General features: G+C 44.8%; 1 protein-coding gene across 8 annotated transcripts in view; it reads left to right on the top strand.

Moving 5' to 3' along the window:
• The window catches only part of AKAP7 (A-kinase anchoring protein 7), a 162,959-nt gene that overhangs the window by 88,743 nt on the left and 51,806 nt on the right, over positions 1–22,410 (top strand). For all 8 annotated transcript variants that reach the window (XR_013176455.1, XR_013176456.1, XR_013176454.1 and 5 more), the window contains one exon: positions 5,284–5,431. Coding sequence is in view for 2 of the 8 variants with exons in the window: in XM_077162903.1 (XP_077019018.1) it covers positions 5,284–5,431 (148 nt within the window). In the remaining 6 variants the exon portion in view is untranslated. The remainder of the gene's footprint in view (positions 1–5,283; positions 5,432–22,410) is intronic.

A 22,410-nucleotide genomic window follows, 5' to 3' on the forward strand; every position in this document is an offset into this window, starting at 1 on the left:
CGGGCGCTACTCTCCGGCCGCCGTCAGCCGCGCCGCCTCCTCGGCCACTGCCGGCGGCTCCCCCGGCGGGCGGGCGGGCCCGGCACGGGCCACGCCTCCGCCGCACCCGCGCCAGCCTCTGCGCCAGGCCTCCGCGGGCTCAGCGCGCTGCTCAGGGCCGCTCCGCATATTGCCGCTGCCGCGCGATCGGGGATAGAGCCGCAGGGCCGCCGGCGCAGGCAGCTTGGGCGCGGTCCTCCCTGCACGCGGCGTGCCCGGCAGCCGCGGCCGGTCTACGTGTTGATTTTTATCCATATTTTTTACTCATCTGTCCATGCTCCCTATTATTTGTTTATTTTTATCCATATTTTTTACTCATCTGTTCATGCCATAGATAAAAGGAGCATCAGACACAAAGTTTTCACAATCACATAGTCACATTGGACAAGCTGTATCATTATACAATCATCTTTAAGAAGCGTTGCTGCTGGAACACAGTGCTGTCGTTTCAGTACTTCCCTGTAGCCACTCATACTCATTTGTTAAACTTTGTATAACTCTACTGTCACCTTTGATCTTTCTCCCACTCTTTAGGAGTATTTGGGCTATGGCCATTCTAACTTTTTCATGTTGCAAGGGGCTGTCAATAATATGGGATAAGGGGTGGAACTGGTTGATGTCTGGAAGGGCTGGTCCCTCTGCATTTCGGGACTTATCTGGTCTGAGGACCCATGTGGAGGTTGTAGGTTTTGGAGAATTACCCTAATGCCTTTGTAGAATCTTATATATTGCCCTAGGTGTTCTTTAGGATTGGCAGGAATGGTTTTGGTTGGGGTTCAGCAAGTTATGATAGGTAGTAATGGAAAACCGAAGCTTGCATAAGAATGACCTCCAAAGTAGCTATTTTAAATTTCTCGGCCACTGATACCTTCTTTGTTACACTTCTTTTTCCCCTTTTGGTCAGGATGGAATTGTTGCTCCCACGGTGCCAGGTCTGGATTCATCCTTGGGAGTCATCTCCATGTCACCAGTGAGACTTTCACCCCAGGATGCCATGTCCCACGAGGCGGGGAGGGCAATGATTTCACTTGCTGAGTTGGGTTTAGAGAGACTGAGGCCACATCTGAGCAACAGCAGAGGTCCTCCAGAAGTAACTCTTAGGCATGAGTTACTGTAGGTGGTCTAAGCTTCTATGCGGCCTACATAAGCTTCACAAGAGCAAGCCTCAAGTATACTTTATCTTTTAGGATCAAAATCTAAACATTAAAAACAGTTATAAACTCTGCAAAAAAAATACCCCAGAACCTTATAAAAACAACCCAAAGTAAACAAAAATAAAGAATGCATGCCAGTGAAAGTGGCATAAATCATTACGTATGACAAGTAAAGAGCTAATATCTTTAAGTGTAAATAGTTCTTAAAAATTAATCAACAAAAAATTAAGAAAAGAAAACTAAACATTCCCTTCGAAATCTGGGGAAAACATGATAGTCAATATACAAAGATTTCTAATATGCTAAATATATTCTTTCATTTATCATCAGAGAAATCATTTCAAAACATGAAACTCATTTTTAGGTATTAGACCAGCAGTGATAAAAGCAGTGGCTGTCCAGAGAGGCAGCAGGACACCATGTACCCTGGCTTATCGTGGTGGGAACATGAGAGTGGCAGCCATTTGGGACAGCGAGTTGGAATCTGTCAAAAGCCTTAGGAATGTGCATTCATTTTGCCTCAGAAATTCAATTTCTAGGCAATTATCAGAACTTACCCGAAGGTCAGGACAAGGGCATGCATAAGGGGCACCCACAGGTGTTCTGAGCACGACTGAGAATGGGAAGGCGCCTGATGTCCAGTGTGAAGGGTGGGACGGGACATACGACACCATCACGCAGTGGAGTGCTGTGGAGACATCCACAGTCTGCAAACCTGCGTGCTGTTTATTTCCCTGATGAGTTAAATGGGGAAAACCAGCTGGCTGGTCAACCCAGCTCTTGCGGACACAGGCTGGGGCAGCCCAGGTCCAAAGAGCACGCAGGCACGGGGTTGGCGTGACTTTCACTGGGACTTAGAGTTAGCATATTGTTCCCGAGGGCGGCTGTCAGGAGCTGGAGGTCGGGGCTCCCCAAAGGTGGGGTGCAGGGGCGGCTTGTGAGGGTTTAGGGCAGGGACACTCCGTGGGGTGTCGGGACGCAGGGTCAGCAGGGTCTCAGGACACAGGGTCCCAGGACGCAGGGTCCCAGGATGCAGGGTCTCAGGACGCAGGGTCTCAGGACGCAGGGTCAGCAGGGTCTCAGGACACAGGGTCAGTAGGGTCTCAGGACGCAGGGTCCCAGGACGCAGGGTCCCAGGATGCAGGGTCAGCAGGGTCTCAGGACACAGGGTCAGTAGGGTCTCAGGACGCAGGGTCCCAGGACGCAGGGTCCCAGGATGCAGGGTCAGCAGGGTCTCAGGACACAGGGTCAGTAGGGTCTCAGGACGCAGGGTCAGCAGGGTCTCAGGACACAGGGTCCCAGGACGCAGGGTCCCAGGATGCAGGGTCAGCAGGGTCTCAGGACACAGGGTCAGTAGGGTCTCAGGACGCAGGGTCAGCAGGGTCTCAGGACACAGGGTCCCAGGACGCAGGGTCCCAGGACGCAGGGTCCCAGGACGCAGGGTCCCAGGATGCAGGGTCAGCAGGGTCTCAGGACACAGGGTCAGTAGGGTCTCAGGATGCAGGGTCAGCAGGGTCTCAGGACACAGGGTCCCAGGACGCAGGGTCCCAGGACGCAGGGTCCCAGGATGCAGGGTCAGCAGGGTCTCAGGACACAGGGTCAGTAGGGTCTCAGGACGCAGGGTCCCAGGACGCAGGGTCCCAGGATGCAGGGTCTCAGGACGCAGGGTCCCAGGACGCACGGTCCCAGGATGCAGGGTCTCAGGACTCAGGGTCTCAGGATGCAGGGTCAGCAGGGTCTCAGGACTCAGGGTCAGCAGGGTCTCAGAATGCAGGGTCTGCAGGTTTGTTGTCAGCAGTGATCAGGGGAGAGGAGCTTTGATGCATTACAGAGACAGGGTTTGCGATGCCATCTGCACATTCTCCCCCCCCGCCCCCCGCAGGAGGTCTGTGGACCTTCACCTCTGCGCAGGCCGCACGGGCGCCCAGTGTCCCCATGGAGGCCAGCCGGCCCCACCTGCCCTGGCTGTCAGCTGGGGTGCATGCGCCACGCCTTCCTATGGGAAAGGAGAAAATGCTTTGTGTTTGCATTGGAAAGTAAAGCGCACAACAAAATTGTAGCAGTAGTTTGGGATGATTTTACTATTTGTTTTATTTCCCTACTTAAAAATTTTTTATAATAAACAATTTTCATCAATGAAAAGGGAAAGCATATATTATAGTTACACTTTAGTAAAATTTACAGAAATACAATCTGAAAATAACATGTATGTGCGCATAGAGAAAGACCTGAGGGACTCATACAGCACGACGCTGAGGATACATACCCATAGCAGGATTATGAATGGTTTTTCTTTCTTCTTTTCAAGATTATTCATGCTTCCTGACTTTTTACAGACAACAAGTATTGCCAGGGTAGTGTAAGAATTATAAATTGAAACAAAGTTCCTACCGGGTGAGCCAGCAGACCCACAGGGAGGGCGCTGGGCCTCTCCCTTAACCCTGTGCTTGGGGCCTGGCGGCCGGGTATGAGGCGCGGACGGTTGTTCTCATGTTTGGGGCCACAGCCCAGCCCACTGTGGTTCTCAGCAACCAGCTGTCCCTGCCCTGAAGGGACTGAGAATAAGGAGGGACACTAGAGAAGAATTGGAAGGAGTCACTGCCCCCCCCACCCCCACCATTCAAGTAACCTTTAATTCTCGTGCAGTGTGAGTCTTGCATAGAGAGTTTACAGTGCGGGCATGTTATTAGAACACTTTTTCCCACTATAAAATGTTGAATTCCACATCGCTTTGTTTTTTAAGCTTACCCATTTCGTTGTTACCGGAGGTGGCTACTCTTGGTACCTTACATTTGTGTTGATTTGCTTTATTGATTCTGAAGCGTGGGTATGTGGAGGTCTGGGCGGTGGCAGAGGGAGGTCTGGGCGGTGGCGGAGGGAGGCCTGGGCGCTGGTGGAGGGAGGTCTGGGTGCTGGTGGAGGGAGGTCTGGGTGCTGGTGGAGGGAGCTCTGGGTGCTGATGGAGGGAGCTCTGGGTGCTGATGGAGGGAGGTCTGGGTGCTGGCGGAGGTCTGGGTGCTGGTGGAGGGAGCTCTGGGTGCTGATGGAGGGAGCTCTGGGTGCTGATGGAGGGAGGTCTGGGCACTGGTGGAGGGAGGTCTGGGTGCTGGCGGAGCTCTGGGCGCTGGTGGAGGGAGGTCGGGGCGCTGGTGGAGGTCTGGGTGCTGATGGAGGTCTGGGTGCTGGTGGAGGGAGGTCTGGGTGCTGGTGGAGGTCTGGGTGCTGGTGGAGGGAGATCTGGGTACTGGCGGAGGTCTGGGCACTGGTGGAGGGAGGTCGGGGCGCTGGTGGAGGTCTGGGTGCTGATGGAGGTCTGGGTGCTGGTGGAGGGAGGTCTGGGTGCTGGTGGAGGTCTGGGTGCTGGTGGAGGGAGATCTGGGTACTGGAGGAGGTCTGGGTGCTGGTGGAGGGAGGTCTGGGTGCTGGTGGAGGTCTGGGTGCTGGTGGAGGGAGCTCTGGGTACTGGCGGAGGTCTGGGCGCTGGTGGAGGGAGGTCGGGGCGCTGGTGGAGGTCTGGGTGCTGATGGAGGTCTGGGTGCTGGTGGAGGTCTGGGTGCTGGTGGAGGGAGATCTGGGTACTGGCGGAGGTCTAGGTGCTGGTGGAGGGAGGTCTGGGTGCTGGTGGAGGGAGATCTGGGTACTGGCGGAGGTCTGGGCGCTGGTGGAGGGAGGTCGGGGCGCTGGTGGAGGTCTGGGTGCTGATGGAGGTCTGGGTGCTGGTGGAGGGAGGTCTGGGTGCTGGTGGAGGTCTGGGTGCTGGTGGAGGGAGATCTGGGTACTGGCGGAGGTCTGGGCGCTGGTGGAGGGAGGTCTGGGTGCTGATGGAGGTCTGGGTGCTGGTGGAGGTCTGGGTGCTGGCGGAGGTCTGGGTGCTGGCGGCATCAGAGCTGAGGCTCCTGACCGCGTCTGCGGGTGCCTCGTCCGAGACCAAGAGCCTTAAGGCCGAGGCGACAGTGCTGTGGGGTCCATTGTCCATGCCAGGAGGCACCTGTAGACCCCAGGTTTGCATCAGGCTCTAAGAAAGCATTATAAACATGACCTGGCTGCCCGGGCGAAACAGACTGATGTGATTTCCTTTTGTCATTTCAAGGGAGTGAAAAAAATAGACCCCAACCTCTATGAAAAATTTACCGATCACAGATTTGGAGAAGAAGTGTTACATCGTATAGATCTTTGCTCCATGTTGAAGAAAAAACAAAGCACTGGTTATTACCACTGTGAATCTTCAATTGTGATTGGTGAGTGCCATTTAAAATATCTATTATCTTTATTTTATTCCTTTGCAGGTGCTTTATTTGGCAAATATTTACAGCTGGCTCCATGTGTTTTTCCTCGATGATGTGTTTACTGAGCATCACGTTTTGGCAATGACGTGATGAAGATTTTGTAAAACATTTTTGTTGTCTACATCGGCCAGTGAAGATTTCAGTGCCTTAGACTGTGCTTCTGTGTCATACGTAAATTATGATGATGGCTTGAAATGTTGTTTCAAAATTCATTTCAGTGTAATTTTATGTCATGAATATGAAGAAAGCATTTTCTCCAGGGCAGTCTTATGTGAACAGACCCCTCCACATCAGGCATTTCCGTTAGGGATAGAATGAGCCAGGCCAGAGAGTTGCACTATGAGAAAAGAAAACGCAGGCGTCCTGCAAAAACTGACATCTCGTCCTTTGGTTCCTTCCCTGAGGAAAACGCATTTTGAGGTTTAGATGGCGTCTACCATCTTAGCAGGAAAAGGGCCTGTCAGGGGACGTTCGGACAGTCCCGGGTTCCCAAGTGGACGGCGTGTAACTAAAAGAAGAGTCTTTAACTAGAGCAGCTCTGGTCCACGCCGCCTGCAACATGACGCGTTTCCAAGGAGCCTGCTCCGTTGTGATTTAAATTTATGACTTCAGACCACATAATCTTCTTATAAAATCGTGAATTTTATGACAACCTGATTTGTATTCTTTTAAAGTAGTATTAAGATACTCAAACAAGAGAAACATGTTTATCTAAATATTTGAGAGTTTCGGCCATGATAATCTCCTCCACATCAGCTTGGAGAAAACCTACAGAATTATTCATCCTAAAGGATCCCTAAAACTGAAGTTTATTAAAGCATTTAAAAGTGTTCAAGAGACACACTTATGCCCAAATCCCCATTAGAATCTTCAGAGAAGTCATCATTTTAAACAGAAGATACTCAGTATCTTCCCCTGAATTTTGTGTTCTGAAACATTTCAAGTCTATTTTAAGGAGGTTTTTTTGTTTGTTTTCCGAAATTTTGTAGGAGAGCTTTCTTCTATCCAAGTGTTGATAAGGACCAGACATGTCTGTTTCGGTTCATCGTGAAGGCCAACTTCAGATCCTTCTTGTGTAATGCAGGCTTTGGCTGGCTCTCCATTTTTTCTGTGTAGTTCCTCGAGGCCAACCTTGAAAGAGAACTTGGCACCTCATTGCCTCTCACATTCCCAGTAAAAACAAACAAACGGAAAATAAAAATGAGCAAGGCAGGTTTTATTGAAGATATTGTGGGAAAGATACGATATGGCCTATGCTATTTATCACCAAAATCGCCATTAGGTCTGTTCAGCTTACCTCAAATCACTCTGTTTCAGCCACTGAGTTTTCTTCTTTTATTGTCCTTTTCCAGTATAATCTTGAAATTTCCCCTTATTAAAGGCAATTACCCTAATCATTTCTTCAGGCTCCTTTGCCCTTTTCTATTTAGAGCAATTTAGTTCCTTTCAAACTCCTCCAATCTTTTATTCTAATACCCATTATTTGGCATTGTTTAAAAAGTTTATTTTTACCTATTACAAATACTTTATTTTTTTCTGACATACTTGGTAATGCCAATGTGGATTTTAATATCTACATCTAAAATGATAATTGCCTTATAGTTAGCCAACTTTAATACACACTAGTGTTCTTTAATTTGCTTATGGATAATTATTAATTTCCCCAGTCTTTCCTGAGTTTTGTAACAGAGCATATTTAGCAGAATCTGAGACAATTTATGAGAAAATGTCCATTTCTAAAATGAAAATGTTCATTTAATTGACCAACATTGATTTGTCTTCTCTTTTATTTCATCCTAACTAAAATTTAGTATCATTCTTGAACCTTGAACCCAGTATTTTAATGTAGGCATTAATTGAATGGGGCAGATTTCAGCTGTTAAGATATTTTGTTTTTAGAATTCTAGAATTCTAGATGGGCTTTAGGGGGTCCAGGAATGTCCTGAAATTGTCCACAAAACTTTGTTTGTAGGTCCATGTGTGAATTTTTCTGGGGAGAGAATCCATAGTTTCCATCATATTTGCATATTTCCTATCTCTTGATTTGTTAATGGTGTATTCCTAGAGAGTTCTAGATCCAAATCACCAGTTTTCTTTTCAACTGTCTCTATTTTAGGGCGTCTTTTTTTTTTTTTTAGCATAATATGCGTAATTTCCAATTGGTTCTTTTTTGTGTTCTCCTGTTCTGCTCTTAGCTTCATGGATGCTATTCCTTTATTGGAAATCATTATTGTTAGTTTTTAAATCCTATTAGTTGTTTTAATCCATGCTTCCCTGAGTATGAATTCTGGTTTTTGTGGCACTGGCTTTCTTTTGGTGCTTTTAAACATTTGTGGCAGTTCATCTTACTGTGTGCCTCTCCCTCCTGGGCCTGGGCCCTGCAAGTGGCATTCGTCTTAGTCGGACTGGACCCCACGGCTCCCCACGGGGCAGGTCCACAGCGGGCAGGAGCGAGCGCGCCCGTCCCTCAGGACCGGAGTTGGTTCTGATTTCTCTGACCGACGGGGCTGTTTAGAGTGGAGATGGCAGCCTTTGTTTGCCATGTTGGCTTCAAATATTTTCTGTTTTCTATTCTCTTCAAATATTTTACATTTACTTTTGCACACAAGGTATTTTTTTCACATTGCATGTTTTTAATTTTTATTAAATTTTCGATGAATATTTCCCTTGTGATTTCTGTAATTTCTAGCAAGGTCATAGTCTCATCGAGAAAAGATTTTGTATATATTCATTTGTATTTTTATCCAGTTTTCCCTGCTGTTTTCGCCTTTGACTGTTTGCTCTGTTTGATGTGGTGGTCAAGGCTTGCTGGGCCTCACAGGGCGGGGGGACCCGCGTGGGGTCCGGGCAGCTGCGTCACTGTCTCGCAGGAGAAGCCTGTGGGGTGGATGAGGCCCTCGCTTTGGGGACGGCAGGCCTGTGGGTGGGTGTACGTCCGGTTGCAGGAGTCCATCTGAATGGCCCCTGCCAGCTGCCCTGGGGTGACTGCCCAGCCCTGGCCCGCTCCCGTGGCCTTCCGCCCCTAGGGACAGCTGCAGGCAGCGGCACGTTTCACTTGGTGTCGTCTGTGTGCGTTTTTCAAGAGTGAATCTGTCATTTTTAATCACTTCCCAAAGGGGAAAGATGCTTCTTCTCCCCAAACCAAAAGAGAGCAAAAAACAGCACAGCCTGAGAGCCTGTTTCTCTGTTATCATGTGGCCTGAAATTCTGTGGATGACTGTGCGATCTGAAGTGCATATACGAAAGTACAAAAAAGCTCCTCAGCGGTGATTCTCCACACAAGCGATTTCTAACATGGTTGCCACTGATGCCCGCACGGCTTTCCTGACCACAGCTCGCTCCCTCCCCAGGGTCACCGCTGCCCTCACCTTTGTGATGCTCACTTTCCCGTCAAGTGTTACCATCTAAATGTGAATCTCTAAGTGATATGGTTCAGTTAAGCCTTTTTGTGTGCTCCCAGTAAGTTCATACTGTACTCAGTCTTCTCTCTTGCTCCTTTCGCTTCATTTTATTCTTGGAAGTTTCATTCATGATGCTGTGTGTGGCTGAAGTTTATCTGGCTGCGTGTCGTGTCCTGTGATGTGACTACACCACAGTTTATTTATCTGCTCCCCCGCTGGGGAACTTTCCATTGTTTTTTGTTATTTGATTCCTTATAGAGCTCTGAATGCCCTTATAGGACTGGTGGGGCAGGCACTTGCAGCCCAAGGCAGGCGGCCTGGCCTTGGAATGAAGTTTACTGGACACACCACGCCCTCTGGGGCACCTGGTCCTGGGGCTGCAGAGTTGAGAAGTTGCCACCGAGGTCCTGGGCGCCGGCCGGAAACCCCTGCCATCATTGTCTGCAGGATGGTTTGGGACCCTGATCCCGAACGTGCCCTGGAGACGAGGCTTCCAGGGTCCTGGGGCGGGCGCAGCTCAGCTTCACTCCTGGCGTGGATTCAGGTGGCGGCATCCACACAGCCGAGGCGTCCCTCCACCCAGCCGTGCCCCCACGCCTTAGCAGTGTCGGGACGTCTCGTGAATTTAATTTGCAGTGCCCTTTAGAAGGAAAATAGACTTGTATATTTATGCTTATAATACCTTTTTGTGAGTTTTGCCCGCTCGTCTTTTGTGAAGTGAGTATTGTCTTTTTGCCCATTAACATTTTTTTTAATCTAAAATTTCCCTTTGATTTGTAGATTTTAAAAGGATCCTGTGTTCTGGTATTTTTTGGGGGTAGCTGTGTTATCAATATTGGTTCCTGTTCTGTGGCTTATATTTTCAGTCTCTTTATGGTATCTTTTGATGGAGGGATGTTGTGCATTATTAATTAATTACTAATTGTAATGTACTAGAATGTATCAATCTTTGTGGCTACGTTTCTCCGCCTCTAGTTTAAGGCCATAGAGACCCCCCTCCTGCATTCTACTTTGAAAGCTTGTTTTGTGTTCATGTTAGGTTTTTAGTCCACCTGGAATCTGATTTTGTATGTGCTATGAAGTAAGGGTCCAGCTTCTTTGTGTTGTTTTCCATGACTCCCCAGAGGCCTTAGTGCTGTGTTGGGCGCATCGCCCCCCCGGGCCCACCCTGCCACCCTCCCGCCCAGCAGGTGCCCGCCCCGCCGCCCTCCTGCCCAGCAGGTGCCCACCTGCCACGGCCTCGTCCTGCCCTACTGGTGGTCGGCCTGTCCCTGCACCAACCTGCCCTGTCTTTGTTATTACGGTTTATAATCGGCCTTGAGAGGTCATGAAATACTGCTTCTGCCTTATTATTCTTTATCAAAATTCATCTATTCTCGGATCCTTGCATCTCAAAATGCATTGCACAGTCAGCTTGTCGGTGTCTAACAAAAAAACTTGGGATTTTGTTTGGGATTGTTCTGGCTCTAAATCAGTTTGGGGAAAGAGTTGACATCTTTGCAATGATGAGTAACAATTTCGTAAACACTTTGAGTCTCATTCATTGAGCTCTTCTGTAATGGTTCTTTATGACATTTTAACTTTTCCCTTAGAGATCCTGTGTGTTTAAAAAGGTAATTCCTAGGAACTACATATTTTTATACTATTAAAAGGAATCTTTTACGTTAATTTTTACTTAAATGTTATTGGTATATAAGAATAACCTTTATATTTTTATACCGAGTCTTGGCAGCACTTGGTAATTATAATAATTCCTCTGTAGAGACCCTATGTTTTTTAATAACAGGTTTTTCCCTCCTTTCGAGCGTTTATTCTGTCTGTCTCTCTGTACCAGCTGGAGCTTCTAGGAGAATCCTAAAGGTGCTGGCGATAGCAGGCAGCCATGCTATGTTGTGAGCTCAGAGGAAAAACTGTCAGTATCGTTTAATTAAATGCAATGCTTGCTTTAGGTGTTTTGTTGGATACTTTTTTTTAACTTGTTGAACTTGTTTATTAGTTGTAATACTTTTTTTCATGTATCAATTAGTATATTGGTCTGATAAGACATAGAATCTCTGTTATCGAGGCAGTTTACTCAGATGGTTAAAAACCTTTCCCAGCATCCCACTAAGAGGAAACAAATAATCCAAAAAAACATTGTCATTTTAACAATGACAACCAAGTTCTTGGTTTGCATGAAGATACGTCTGCTAAGAAAATGATTAAAAATCTTATATGATGATGAAATCTTAGCCGACATGTGGGATACCTTTTACCAGATGAAACTATGGTCCTTCTCTTTCCTGTTTGCTCAGATTGTAAAAAAAGCGAATGGATGTTGGATTTTATCAAACACTTCTTTCTCACCGATTGTGATGCTCATACTACTTTTCCCCTCTAATCTGTTAATAGAGTTACATTGGTTTTCTAATTTTCAACCAATCTTGAATTTCAAGAATAGCCCCAGCTAAGTCAAGATGTATTCATCTTTTCATGTATAGCTGGATTTGGTTTTCTGACATTTTGTTTGGGAATTTTGCATTTATAGTTGTAAAAAAGCTTGGCAAGTATTTCTGCTTTTTCACACTGTCCTTATCAGGTTTTGGAATAGTTTATGCTAGCATCCTAACATTTTTGTGAATTTTTTTCTTTTTCTATTCCTGGGATGAATTTGTGAAGATTGAAATTATTTCTTCATTGAAATTTTCATGGAACTTGGTGAAACTTTGCCCTCACATATTCTATGTGGAAATATTTTTAGCTTAGTGATTTAATCTCTTTTAAGATTTTTTCATATATCTTTTCTTCTTGAGTCTATTTTGTAAGTTATATGTTTTTAGAAAAGTATCCATCTCAACTAAATTAAAAAAATTTACTATAAGTTGTTCATAATATCCTCTCAATGTATTTTTAATGTTAGTAGCTAGAGTGATGCCTCTTTTATTATTTTGATTGTTTATTTTGACCTCCTTCCTTTTTTTTCTTTTTATTCTTTCTAACGCTTGCCAATTTTATTAGTCTTCTCAAAGAGCCAACTTCTGGCTTTTTTGATCCTCTCTATAATATCTTATTTTTCTATCTATTTCATGTATTTCTCCTTTTCATTATCTTATTAGTTTTCATATTCCTAGGGTTTAATTAGTTGTTCCTTTCCCCTTTTCTTGATTTAATTTTAAGTTTCAGTGGTTTATCATCTTATGGTCCTGTATCCCACCTTGTTCTATCCATTATTGAAAGTGGGAATATTGAAGTCTGCAAAACTATTACTATTGAATTTATCTGTTTCTCCCTTCAATTCTGTCAGTTTTGCTTCATGTACTTCGCGACTCGGTTATTAGTTGCAGTGCGTTCATAGTGGCTGTTTCCCTGATGCATTGATCCTTTTGTTATTATGATATGCCCTTCTTTATCTCCAACAATAATTCTTGTGTTGCATTTTGTTGGCTACTAGTTTAGCTACTGTGTTAGGCAGGTTTCTCTAGGGAAACAGAACCCACAGGAGAGATCTGTAAGCATGAGATTTTAAATGTGTCTCTCACAACTGTGGGATGCATGAGTTCACACAGGGCAGGCAGGCCGTGGGCTGGCAGCTCTGATGAACAGCTGACTTCCCTTTAAAGCCTTCAGCCGATTAGATGAAGCATCAGTGATGGTGGAAGGCACAGCCCTTGGCGACTGCAGAAGTAATTGCTGTGGATTCAGTCAGCATGCTGATGATTTAACACCCCAGCCTTCCGAAGTGTCCTCGCAGTAACGGTTAGGCCAGTGCTCACTTGACCACACAACTGGGCACATCACCTGGCCACACTGACCCGTAACCTGCTACTTCAGGTTAGCAACCTGACCATAACAGCTACTTCACCACTGTTTTGGGTACTGTTAGTAAAGCTTATCTTTTTCCTTTCTATTACTTTCAACCCATTTGTTCTTTGAATCCAAAGACTCTAAGTTGGATAGTATTTTTAATTCAGTCTGCCAATCTCTGCCTTTTGAATATAATGTTTAATCAATTTATATTCAATATAATTACTGACAGTGGGATTTATGTCTGTCAATTTGTGATCTTGTATATGTCTTATGTCTTTTTTTTCCCTCTTTTCCATGATTCCTTCTTTCTTTTGTGCTAAATAGGTACTTTCTTTTGTGACATTTTAATATTTTGTTGCTCCATTTATGGTGCTTGTGAGTTATTTTCTTAGTGGTTGCCCTGTTGATTAGAATTAACATTTTAACTTTAAATAATCTTGTTCAGATTAATAACAACTTAATTTCAAAAGTGAACAAAAATATTGCTGTAATATAACTCTGTGCCTTTTCCCTTTTTGAACTATTGTCATCTAAATTCCATCTTTATACAGTATACACCCATCAACCTAGTTTTATAATTATTGCTATATACAGTTGTCTTGAGAACCAGATAAGATTAGACCTCCGTGGTTCCAGAGTAGAATATTTTTTATCCCCTACCAGTCTCCTTGTGTGCACATCACAGATCACACATTAGCAGCCCTACGTGCTGTACTGGACTGGCACAGGGTTTTTGGTTTGCTTGTTTGTTTTGTCATTTGAATTAGTTACCAATATTGGGGTGATTACAGATGATAATCTGTATTTCTGGTTTCTTCTGGACTGCCTCAGAAGACGTGGTGCCACTGGCAGGATTTCCCACGTGGGGTAGTGGACACACACAGGCCTTGGGCGTGGCAGCCTCTTCTCGTCCCAGTGCCCGACAGGTGTGTGTAACTCCTCACCCCTCCTGCTCGGCTCCTGCAGGCATCTGCGTTTGTGCCCCCACCGCTGTGCCCTTCCCTGTGCTTGCTTTACACTCCCATGGGGGGCACTTTCCTCTCCTACCTCTATGCGGACCATTAGGAGACCAAGTAGAGTATGGAGCCTGCGTTCATGTGCTCAGAGCAAATGCCGGGCTTCTTAGTCCTCTCACCGCCTTGGCCGACGTCCTGCCTTCTTACCACTGGACTGTCACCCCTCGCAAGCCTAATTGTGCTCATCAGCTGACATTCGAACCTACGCAAGTAAACATTAAAAAGAAATCAGTTCCTCCTGGTAGTGACCAGGCAGGGAAGGTGTGTCAGCCCTCTGAGCTGATGAAGCCTGTCCTGTGAGCTGCTCAGTGGGGCAAGGGAGGTGGTGTTCTCACGTGGCTGTGTCCTGTAGAGAAGGTAACTGACTAAATGGCACCTTTGTGGGGCCGAGCAGTTGCGCGCTGGCGAAGAGCAGTGCACTCGGCTGGCAGACCCGGCCCACAGGAGGAAGGAGAGCCTTCCTAAAGGACTAGGAGGTATTTCTCCAGGCCAGGGTATTTCTTTATACCTTTGCAAGCAAGGATAGAAACGGGTTGATGTTCTGGAAACCCCAACTGCATTTTTGTTTATTAATTAACATTTAATCAGCATTAATTCAGTGACTGTTGTTGAGTATGTAAAACCGTCTGGTCTGCTGGCGACTACCATGGGAGAAGACACGGTCCCTAGGAGTGCTCTGGTAGCTGAGGCACCGTCTGCAAGCACTCGGGAGGAGGCCTAATAGGGAGGGCGTGATGGGCTTCTCCAGGGTACAGTGGGCCAGGCTTGTAATGTGACCTTCCAGGAGAGTGTGGGCCTGGGGGGCAGAGCAGAGTGGCCTGAGGTTGCAGTGCTGAGGGGTAGGCAGTGGCCGAGGGGCTCCAGGAGAAGCAGGCGTGACTTGTAGGAGGAGAAGCTGTGGGTGGGAGGCAGGGTGGAGGCCAGTTGCAGTGCCGGGAGCTCCTGCCTGGAGCCAACAGTCCTGTCCAAAGGGGAGCTCAGGATGGGGGCTGCGAGGTGCGTGGGGTGGGGAGAGGATGGCATGGGCACTCACACTGGGGTGGTGGGTATATTATGAAGCAGACTGAGTAGAGGGATGGAGGGTGGAAGGGCGAATGAAGGTAACGCCCACCATGATGCACAGGAGGGGTCCAGGCTGGAGTGTGGGGCCAGGGAGGGCATGGGCTGGGGGCAGCCTTAGGGGCCAGTGGAGGCAGCCCAGCCCACGCAGGCCGAGAGGTGGGACAGGAAAAGGGTCGCATCTGCTAAGTCGGAGCCATCCTGGCTATAACCGGTTCAGTCTGTGTCCACCACCAACTAGGCCGGGCCAGCAAGAAGCCAGACCCAGACTTGCCGGGCTGCACACCACGAGGGATTCCTGATGAACCATGTCCATGGAGTTCCTCCTTCCAGACGTCCCTGTTTCTTTCTTTTTTTTTATGGAAAAAATGTGAGTTGATCGCCTCATCCCTAATGCTGGGAGTCGGTAGTTTTTTAAAGCTGGATGAAGGGGCAGCCCCCATGTCTGGCCCTGAGGACTCGGCCTTGGAGCCCTGGAGATAAACAAAGCTGTGGAGTCAGGTTTAGCCCAGCTCTGCAGCTTACCATCTGTGTGAGCCGAAGCAGTCCTGTTTACCTGGACCACAGAGGGGTTGATTCCTACCTGAAATGATTATAGGAATGTTACGTGAAATTTCAGATAAGCACGCCCCCAGGCCGCCTTCTGGAGCTCAGCAGGTGCTCAGTGCTTCCAGAATCCAGACTTGACCCAGCACGGGGCCAGCTGCTGGGGTCAAGGGGTCACGCCACTCATCACAGGCACCTGCCAGACACACCACCTGTTTTCCGTACAGCTGATGTCCTTGCTTTTTCCCCACTGGCATCTTTTTTATTTCTTTTTTACTTTACGCTTTGCTTTTGTGGATCCCACCCCCCTCACCTCCGGGCTGCACTCTGACAGTGTCCTCTCCTTTTCCCGTCTCATAAATTCTCCATTTCTCCTGGACTGTCCCAGCCAACTAAAAACCGCCCTAGTGTTTGTTTATTTGTTTTTTTAATAGAATCTTTATTATGAATGGTCAATGTTAAAAAGGTGAAACATATGGAAGCTGCTACTTGGGGAGTCATTTGCATATTTTAGCTGCAGAGATGCGACATCTAGTTCATTGCTATATTTGAGTAGAGATTTTCATCATGGGCCATATGATTTGGAGTTTGCTCTCTTTACCAGGGTCATAATAGTGAAATCAAGCTGTATTTTACCTTTTGTGTCTGGCTAATTTCGCTCAGCATTGTGTCTTCAAGGCTCATCCATCTTGACATGTGCTTCAGGATGTCATTTCATCTTACTGCTGCATAATATTCCATCGTATGTATACACCACATTTTGTTGATCCCCTTGTTGGTTGATGGGCATTTGGATTTTTTCCATCTTTTGATGATTGTGAATAATGCTGTGGTGAACATCGGTGTGCGAATGAAGGTCATTGCTTTCAGCTCTTCTGGGTATATACTGAGTAGTGCTATTGCTGCATCATTAGAAAACTCAATATTTAGTTTCCTAAGGAACTGCCAAGCTGTCTTCCATAGCGGCTGCACCGTTATACATTCCCACCAGCAGTGCCTAAGTGTCCCAGTCTCTCCACATCCTCTCCAACATTTGTAGTTTCCTGTTTGTTTAATAGCAGCCATTCTTACAGGTATGAGATGGTATCTCATTGTGGTTTTGATGTGCATTTCCATTATAGCTAATGAAAATGAACACTTCTTCATGTGCTTTTTAGCCATGTGTAGTTGTTCTTCAAAAAAATTTCTCCTCATATCTTTTGCCCATTTTATAATTAGGCTGTTTGTTCTTTTGTGGCTAAGTTGTATAATTTCTTTATATACACAGGATATCAAACCTTTCTCCAATATATGGTTATCAGATATCTTACCCATTGAGTTGGCTGCCTCTTCACCATTTTGACAAAGTCCTTTGAGACACAGAAGCATTCAATTATGAGGAGTTCCCATTTATCCATGTTTTCTTTTGTTGCTTGTGCTTTGGGTATAAAGTTCAAGAAGCTGCCTCCTATCTCAAGGACTTGAAGAGGCTTCCCTGTATTTTCTTCTAGGAGTTTCATGGAATTGTCTCTTATACTTCAGTCTTTGATCCATTTTCAGTTAATTTGTGTATAGGGTGTAAGATAGGGGTCCTCTTTCATTCTTTTGGCTATTGATATCCAGTTCTCCCATGCCCATTTATTGAAAAGACTATTCTGCCCTAATTCAGTGGATTTGGGGCCTTATCGAAGACTAATGGACCTGGATTTGATGGTCTATCTCCACACTCTCAATTCAGTTCCATTGGTTAATATTTCCATCTTTGTGCCACTGCCTCACTCTTCTCTTTTAGGATATCTTTAGCTATTCGAGGTTTCTGTCCCTTCCAAATTAATTTGATAACCAGCTTTTCAAAGTCTTCAAAATAATTTGCTGGACATGGCAAGCAAACTCACTGCCCTCCACCTCTCAATGTGGGACATGACTCCCAGGAGTGTAAACCTCCCTGGCTACGTGGGACAGAAATCCTAGAATGAGTTGGGACTCAGCATCAGGGGGTTGAGAAAACTTTCTTGACTGAAAGGGGGAAGAGAGAAATGAGACAAAATAAAGTGTCAATGGCTGAGAGATTGCAAACAGAGTCAAGAGGTTATCCTGGAGGTTATTCTTACACATTATATAGATATCCCCTTGTTAGTTAAGTATATTGGAGAGGCTGGAGGGAAATGCCTGAAAATGTAGAGCTGTGGTCCAGTAGCCATGTTTCTTGAAGATGACTATATAAAGATATAGGTTTCGCAAGTGACTGTGTGATTGTGAAAACCGTGTTCTGATGCTCCTTCTAACTATGGTATGGATAGATGAGTAAAAAATATGGATTAAAAATAAATAAATAATAGGGGGAACAAATGTTAAAATAAATTGGGTAGAGGGAAATATTAGTGGCAAATGAGAGGGAGGGGTAAGGGGTATGGTATGTATGAGTTTTTTCTTTTTATTTCTTTTTTCTGGAGTGATGTAAGTGTTCTGAGAAATGATCATGGTGATGAATATACAACTATGTGGTGATATTGTGAGCCATCAGTTGCACACTAAGTGTGGAATGTTCATATGTTAAGAATGTGTTGTATGCTGATTGATTATATTAATAAAAAATTGAAAAAAATTGTTGGAATATTAATGGGTATGGCATTGAATCTGTGGGCCAACTTGGGTAGAGTTGACATCTGAACTACATTCAGCCTTCCTATCCATGAGCACAGAATGTCTTTCCATCTATTAAGATCCTCCTTGAGTTCCCTCAGCAATGTTTTATGGTTTTCTGTGTACAGGTCCTTTACATCCCTGGCTAAGTTTACTCCTAAATACTTGATTATTTTAGTAGCCACTTTGAATGGGATTTTTTCCTTGTATCCTCAGTGAGGTCCTTACTTATATATAGAAACATTACTGATTTTTGTACATTAATCTTGTAACCCACCACTTTGCTGAATTTGTTTATTATTAGCTCAAGAAATGTAGTGTTTCAAACTGGAAACAAGGTGAACATCCTACTTTTGGTGAACAAGGATACTGCTTTGCCTAATCACACGCTACCAGTCACACTGATTTTACACACTTGAACTAAATAAAAGTTGCAGAAAGATCTCTGTTACAAATAAATGTCATCCAGATTACAGACAATTATGGGACAAATTGCTTTGTCATAGATTTCTCACAATTTTGAAGTATGATCATGTCATCTGCAAATAATACAAGTTTTACTTCTTTTCTATTTGGATGCCTTTTATTTCTTTCTCCTACCTTATCACTCTAGCTAGAACTTTTAGTACATTGTTAAATAATAATGGTGACAGTGGGCATCCTTGTTTCATTCATGATCTTGAGGGGAATGCTTTCAATCTCTCACCATTGAGAATGATGCTGGCTATGGGTTTTTTATATACACCTTTTATGATATTGAGAAAATTTCCTTTGATTCCTGCCCTTTGAGGTGTTTTTATCAGAAGATGCTGAATTTTTTCAAATGCTTTTTCAGCATTAATCAAGGTGATTATGTGATTTTTCATGTTCTGAGTTGTTGATGTGCTGTATTACAGCACACATTGATTTTCTTATTTTGAACCATTGTTGCATTCCTTATTAAAAACCCCAGTTGTTCGTGGTGTATAATTCTTTTAATATATTGTTGGATTCAATTTGCTGAACCTTTATTGAGAATTTTTGCACCTACATTCATTAGGGAGATTGGTCTGTCATTTTCCTTTCTTATAGCATCTTTACCTGGTTTTGGTGTTCGAGTGGTATCAGCTTCATTAAATGAGTTATGGAGTTCCTATATCCTCAATTTTTTGAAAAAGTTTGACCAAGATTGGTGTTAGTTCTTTTTGAAATGTTTGATAAAATTCCTCTGTGAAGCCATCTGGCCCTGGGCTTTTCTTTGTAGGAAGATTTTTGATGGCTGATTGAAGCTCTTCACTTGTGAGTGCTTTGTTGAGATCTATTCCTTCTCAAGTCAGTGAAGACTGAATTTGTCCATTTCCTCTAAGTTGTCTAATTTATTGGCATATAGTCGTCCATAGTATCCTCTTATAATTTTAAAAAGTTTCTTCAGGATCCATGTTAACAACACTGCTCTCATTTTTTATTTTGTTTATTAGCACCCTCTTTTTTTTCTTACTGTAGTTAGGGGTCTATCAATTTTTTAAAAATTTTCTCCAAAAACCAACATTTGGTTTTGTTGATTCTTTCCATTGTTTTTTGTTTGTTTTCCTGTTCACTTATTTCTGCTTTAATCATAGTTATTTATCTTCTTTTGTTTGCTCTGTGGTTGGTTTGCTGTGCTTCCTCTAGTTCTTCCACCTGAGCATATTGGTCATCAATTTTTGCTCCTTCATCTTTTTAATATAGGCTAAATGCCTATATTGGCCTATTTAATATAGGCTAAAAACCTATATTTATTTAGGGTGATAAATTTGCCTCTTAGCACTGCCTTTGCTGTATCCCATATGCAGCAACCCATCAGAATCCCAACATTTTGATGTTATAATTTTCATTCATATCTGGGTATTTAACAGTTTATTTAACAATTTCTTCTTTGACCCACTATATTAGTTAGGGCTCTCTAGAGAAACAGAATCAACAGGAAATATTCATAAATATCAAATTTATAAAAGTGCCTCATGTGACCATGGGAACGTAGAGTCCAAAACCTGTAGGGCAGGTTGTGAAGCTGACGATTCCCATGGAGGGTCTGGATGAACTCCATAGGAGAGGCTCACAGGCCGAAGCAGGAAGAGAACCTGTCGCTTCTGAATCCTCCTTAAAAGGCTTCCAGTGATTAGATTAAGCATCACTCATTAAAGAAAACACTCCCTTTGGTTGATTACAAATAGAATCAGCTGTGGATGCAGCCAAGGTACTCATGATTTAATTCTATGAAATGTCCTCATGGCAAAAGACAGGTCAGCACTTGCCCAACCAGACAAACAGGTACCACCACTTTGCCAAATTGTCACATGAACCTGACCATGACAGACCCCTTGTCAACTTGGCAACTATACTCATCACCTTACACCATACCTAATTTCTAAACAGAAAACAATAAAAGACACATTTTTTTCTCACCTGACAATACTCAACTGTGCTGCAGATAACTGGAAACACATTAAATATCTCCAGAATAGGGTGCAAGTCCTTGGGTAATATTCATTCTTAAACTTGGTATCTTAAAACTTAAATAGTATAATATGAATAAAACAGCATTACAGTCCTCATTGCTGTAACTGATCACTTGGCCGTAGTTCATATTTGTCACTACCTTCTTCCACTACCCATTCCATGTTCTCTTTACCCTCAGCAAGCACTTCAGCTGGCCATGGTTCTTAGCCTGATGGGGTGACCCAAACCTTCATTCCTGAAGTTTCAGAGCCATTGGTAGTCCCACCTGGATTGGGTTGTTGCAGTTTTCCATTGATTTTAATCACAGGGCATGGTAGTACTAAAAGACGCCCTAGGGGATCTCCTATATCCCAGGAAAACTCTTCTTTACCTCCATTGTGTAGTTGGAATCTTATTACCCCCTGATAGTCAGGGTCAGTCACCCCAGTCAGTAAAGTAATCCCCTTCTTGGCTTGTTGATCCAGGGGCATGAGTAGCCCAAAGTGACCAGGTGGCAGTCTTAGATTCCCATTCAATGGAATCATAGTATTTAAACTGGAAGAAGCACTCCCCCTTTTGGAACTAAAACTTGTAAATGAGCAGTGTTCAGGGTTGCAGGGACAAGAAGCAAAAATTTTCCTAGTGGATCACTAGGGGTAATAGTGAGTGGTGCCACTCCCATTTCCATCCCTTTGTTCCTGGACCCATGGATACTGGCTATGGGAGAAACAGCACCAATTTTCCAATTATGGTCTTTCCAAGTCTCTGACCATCCAGTCAAACCATTAGCAATAGCCCATGAGTCACTATATAAATGCACCTCTGGCCAGTTCTCCTTCCAAGCAAAATGAACAACCAGGTGCGCTGCTTGAAGTTCTGCCCACTGGGAAGATTTTCCCTCACTGCTGTCCTTCAAGAACACCCCAGAAAGGGGTTGTAGTGCTGCAGCTGTCCACTTTCAGGTGGTACCTGCACATCACACTGAGCCATCTGTAAACCAGGCCTGAGTTTTTTCTTCTTCAGTCCATTCACTATAAGGAACTCCCCAAGAAGCCATAACTGTGGTCTGGGAAGGAGAAGGTAATGTGGCAGGAGTGCAGACCATGGGTATTTGGGCCACTTCTTCATGTAACTTACTTGTGCCTTCAGGACCTGCTCTGGACCTATCTCGTATATACCATTTCCATTTTATGATGGAGTGCTGCTGTGTACACCCAACTTTATGGCTTGGTGGGTCAGACAACACCCAGCTCATGATAGGCATCTCAGGTTTCATGGTAACTTTGTGGCCCAAGATTAAACTTTGGTTTCCACTAAGGCCCAGTAGCAGGTCAAAAGCTGTTTTTCAAAAGGAGAGTAGTTATCTGCAGGAGATGGTAAGGCTTTGCTCCAAAATCCTAAGGGTCTGCGTTGTGATTCTCCTATAGGGGCCTCCCAAAGGCTCCAGACAGCATCTCTATTTTCCACTGACACTTCCAGCACCATTGGATCTGCTGAACCATACGGCCAAAGTGGCAGAGCAGCTTGTACAGCAGCCTGGACCTGTCACAGAGCCTCCTCTTGTTCAGGTCCCCACTCAAAATTAGCAGCTTTTCTGGTCACTTGATAAATGGGTGGGAGTAGCACACCCAAATGAGGAATATTTTGTCGCCAAAACCAAAGAGACCAACTGGGCATTGTGCCTTTTTTTTTTTTTTTGGTTGTAGGAGGGGCCAGATGCAGCAACTTATCCTTCACCTTAGAAGGGGTATCTCAACATGCCCCACATCACTGGACACCTAGAAATTTCACTGAGGTGGAAGGCCCCTGTATTTTTGTTGGATTTTTCTCCCATTCTCTGACACACTAATGCCTTATAAGTAAGACTAGAGTAGTTGCTACTTCTTGCTCACTAGGTCCAATCAACGTGATATCATCAATATAATGGATCAGTGTGATGTCCTATGGGAGGGAGAAATGATCAAGTTCCCTGAGGACAAAATTATGACATAGGGCTGGAGAGTTGATATACCCCTGAGGTAGGACAGTGAAAGTATATTGCTGA

This window comes from Tamandua tetradactyla, chromosome 5, assembly GCF_023851605.1.
Source record: "Tamandua tetradactyla isolate mTamTet1 chromosome 5, mTamTet1.pri, whole genome shotgun sequence".
Classification (NCBI taxonomy): Eukaryota; Metazoa; Chordata; class Mammalia; order Pilosa; family Myrmecophagidae; genus Tamandua; species Tamandua tetradactyla.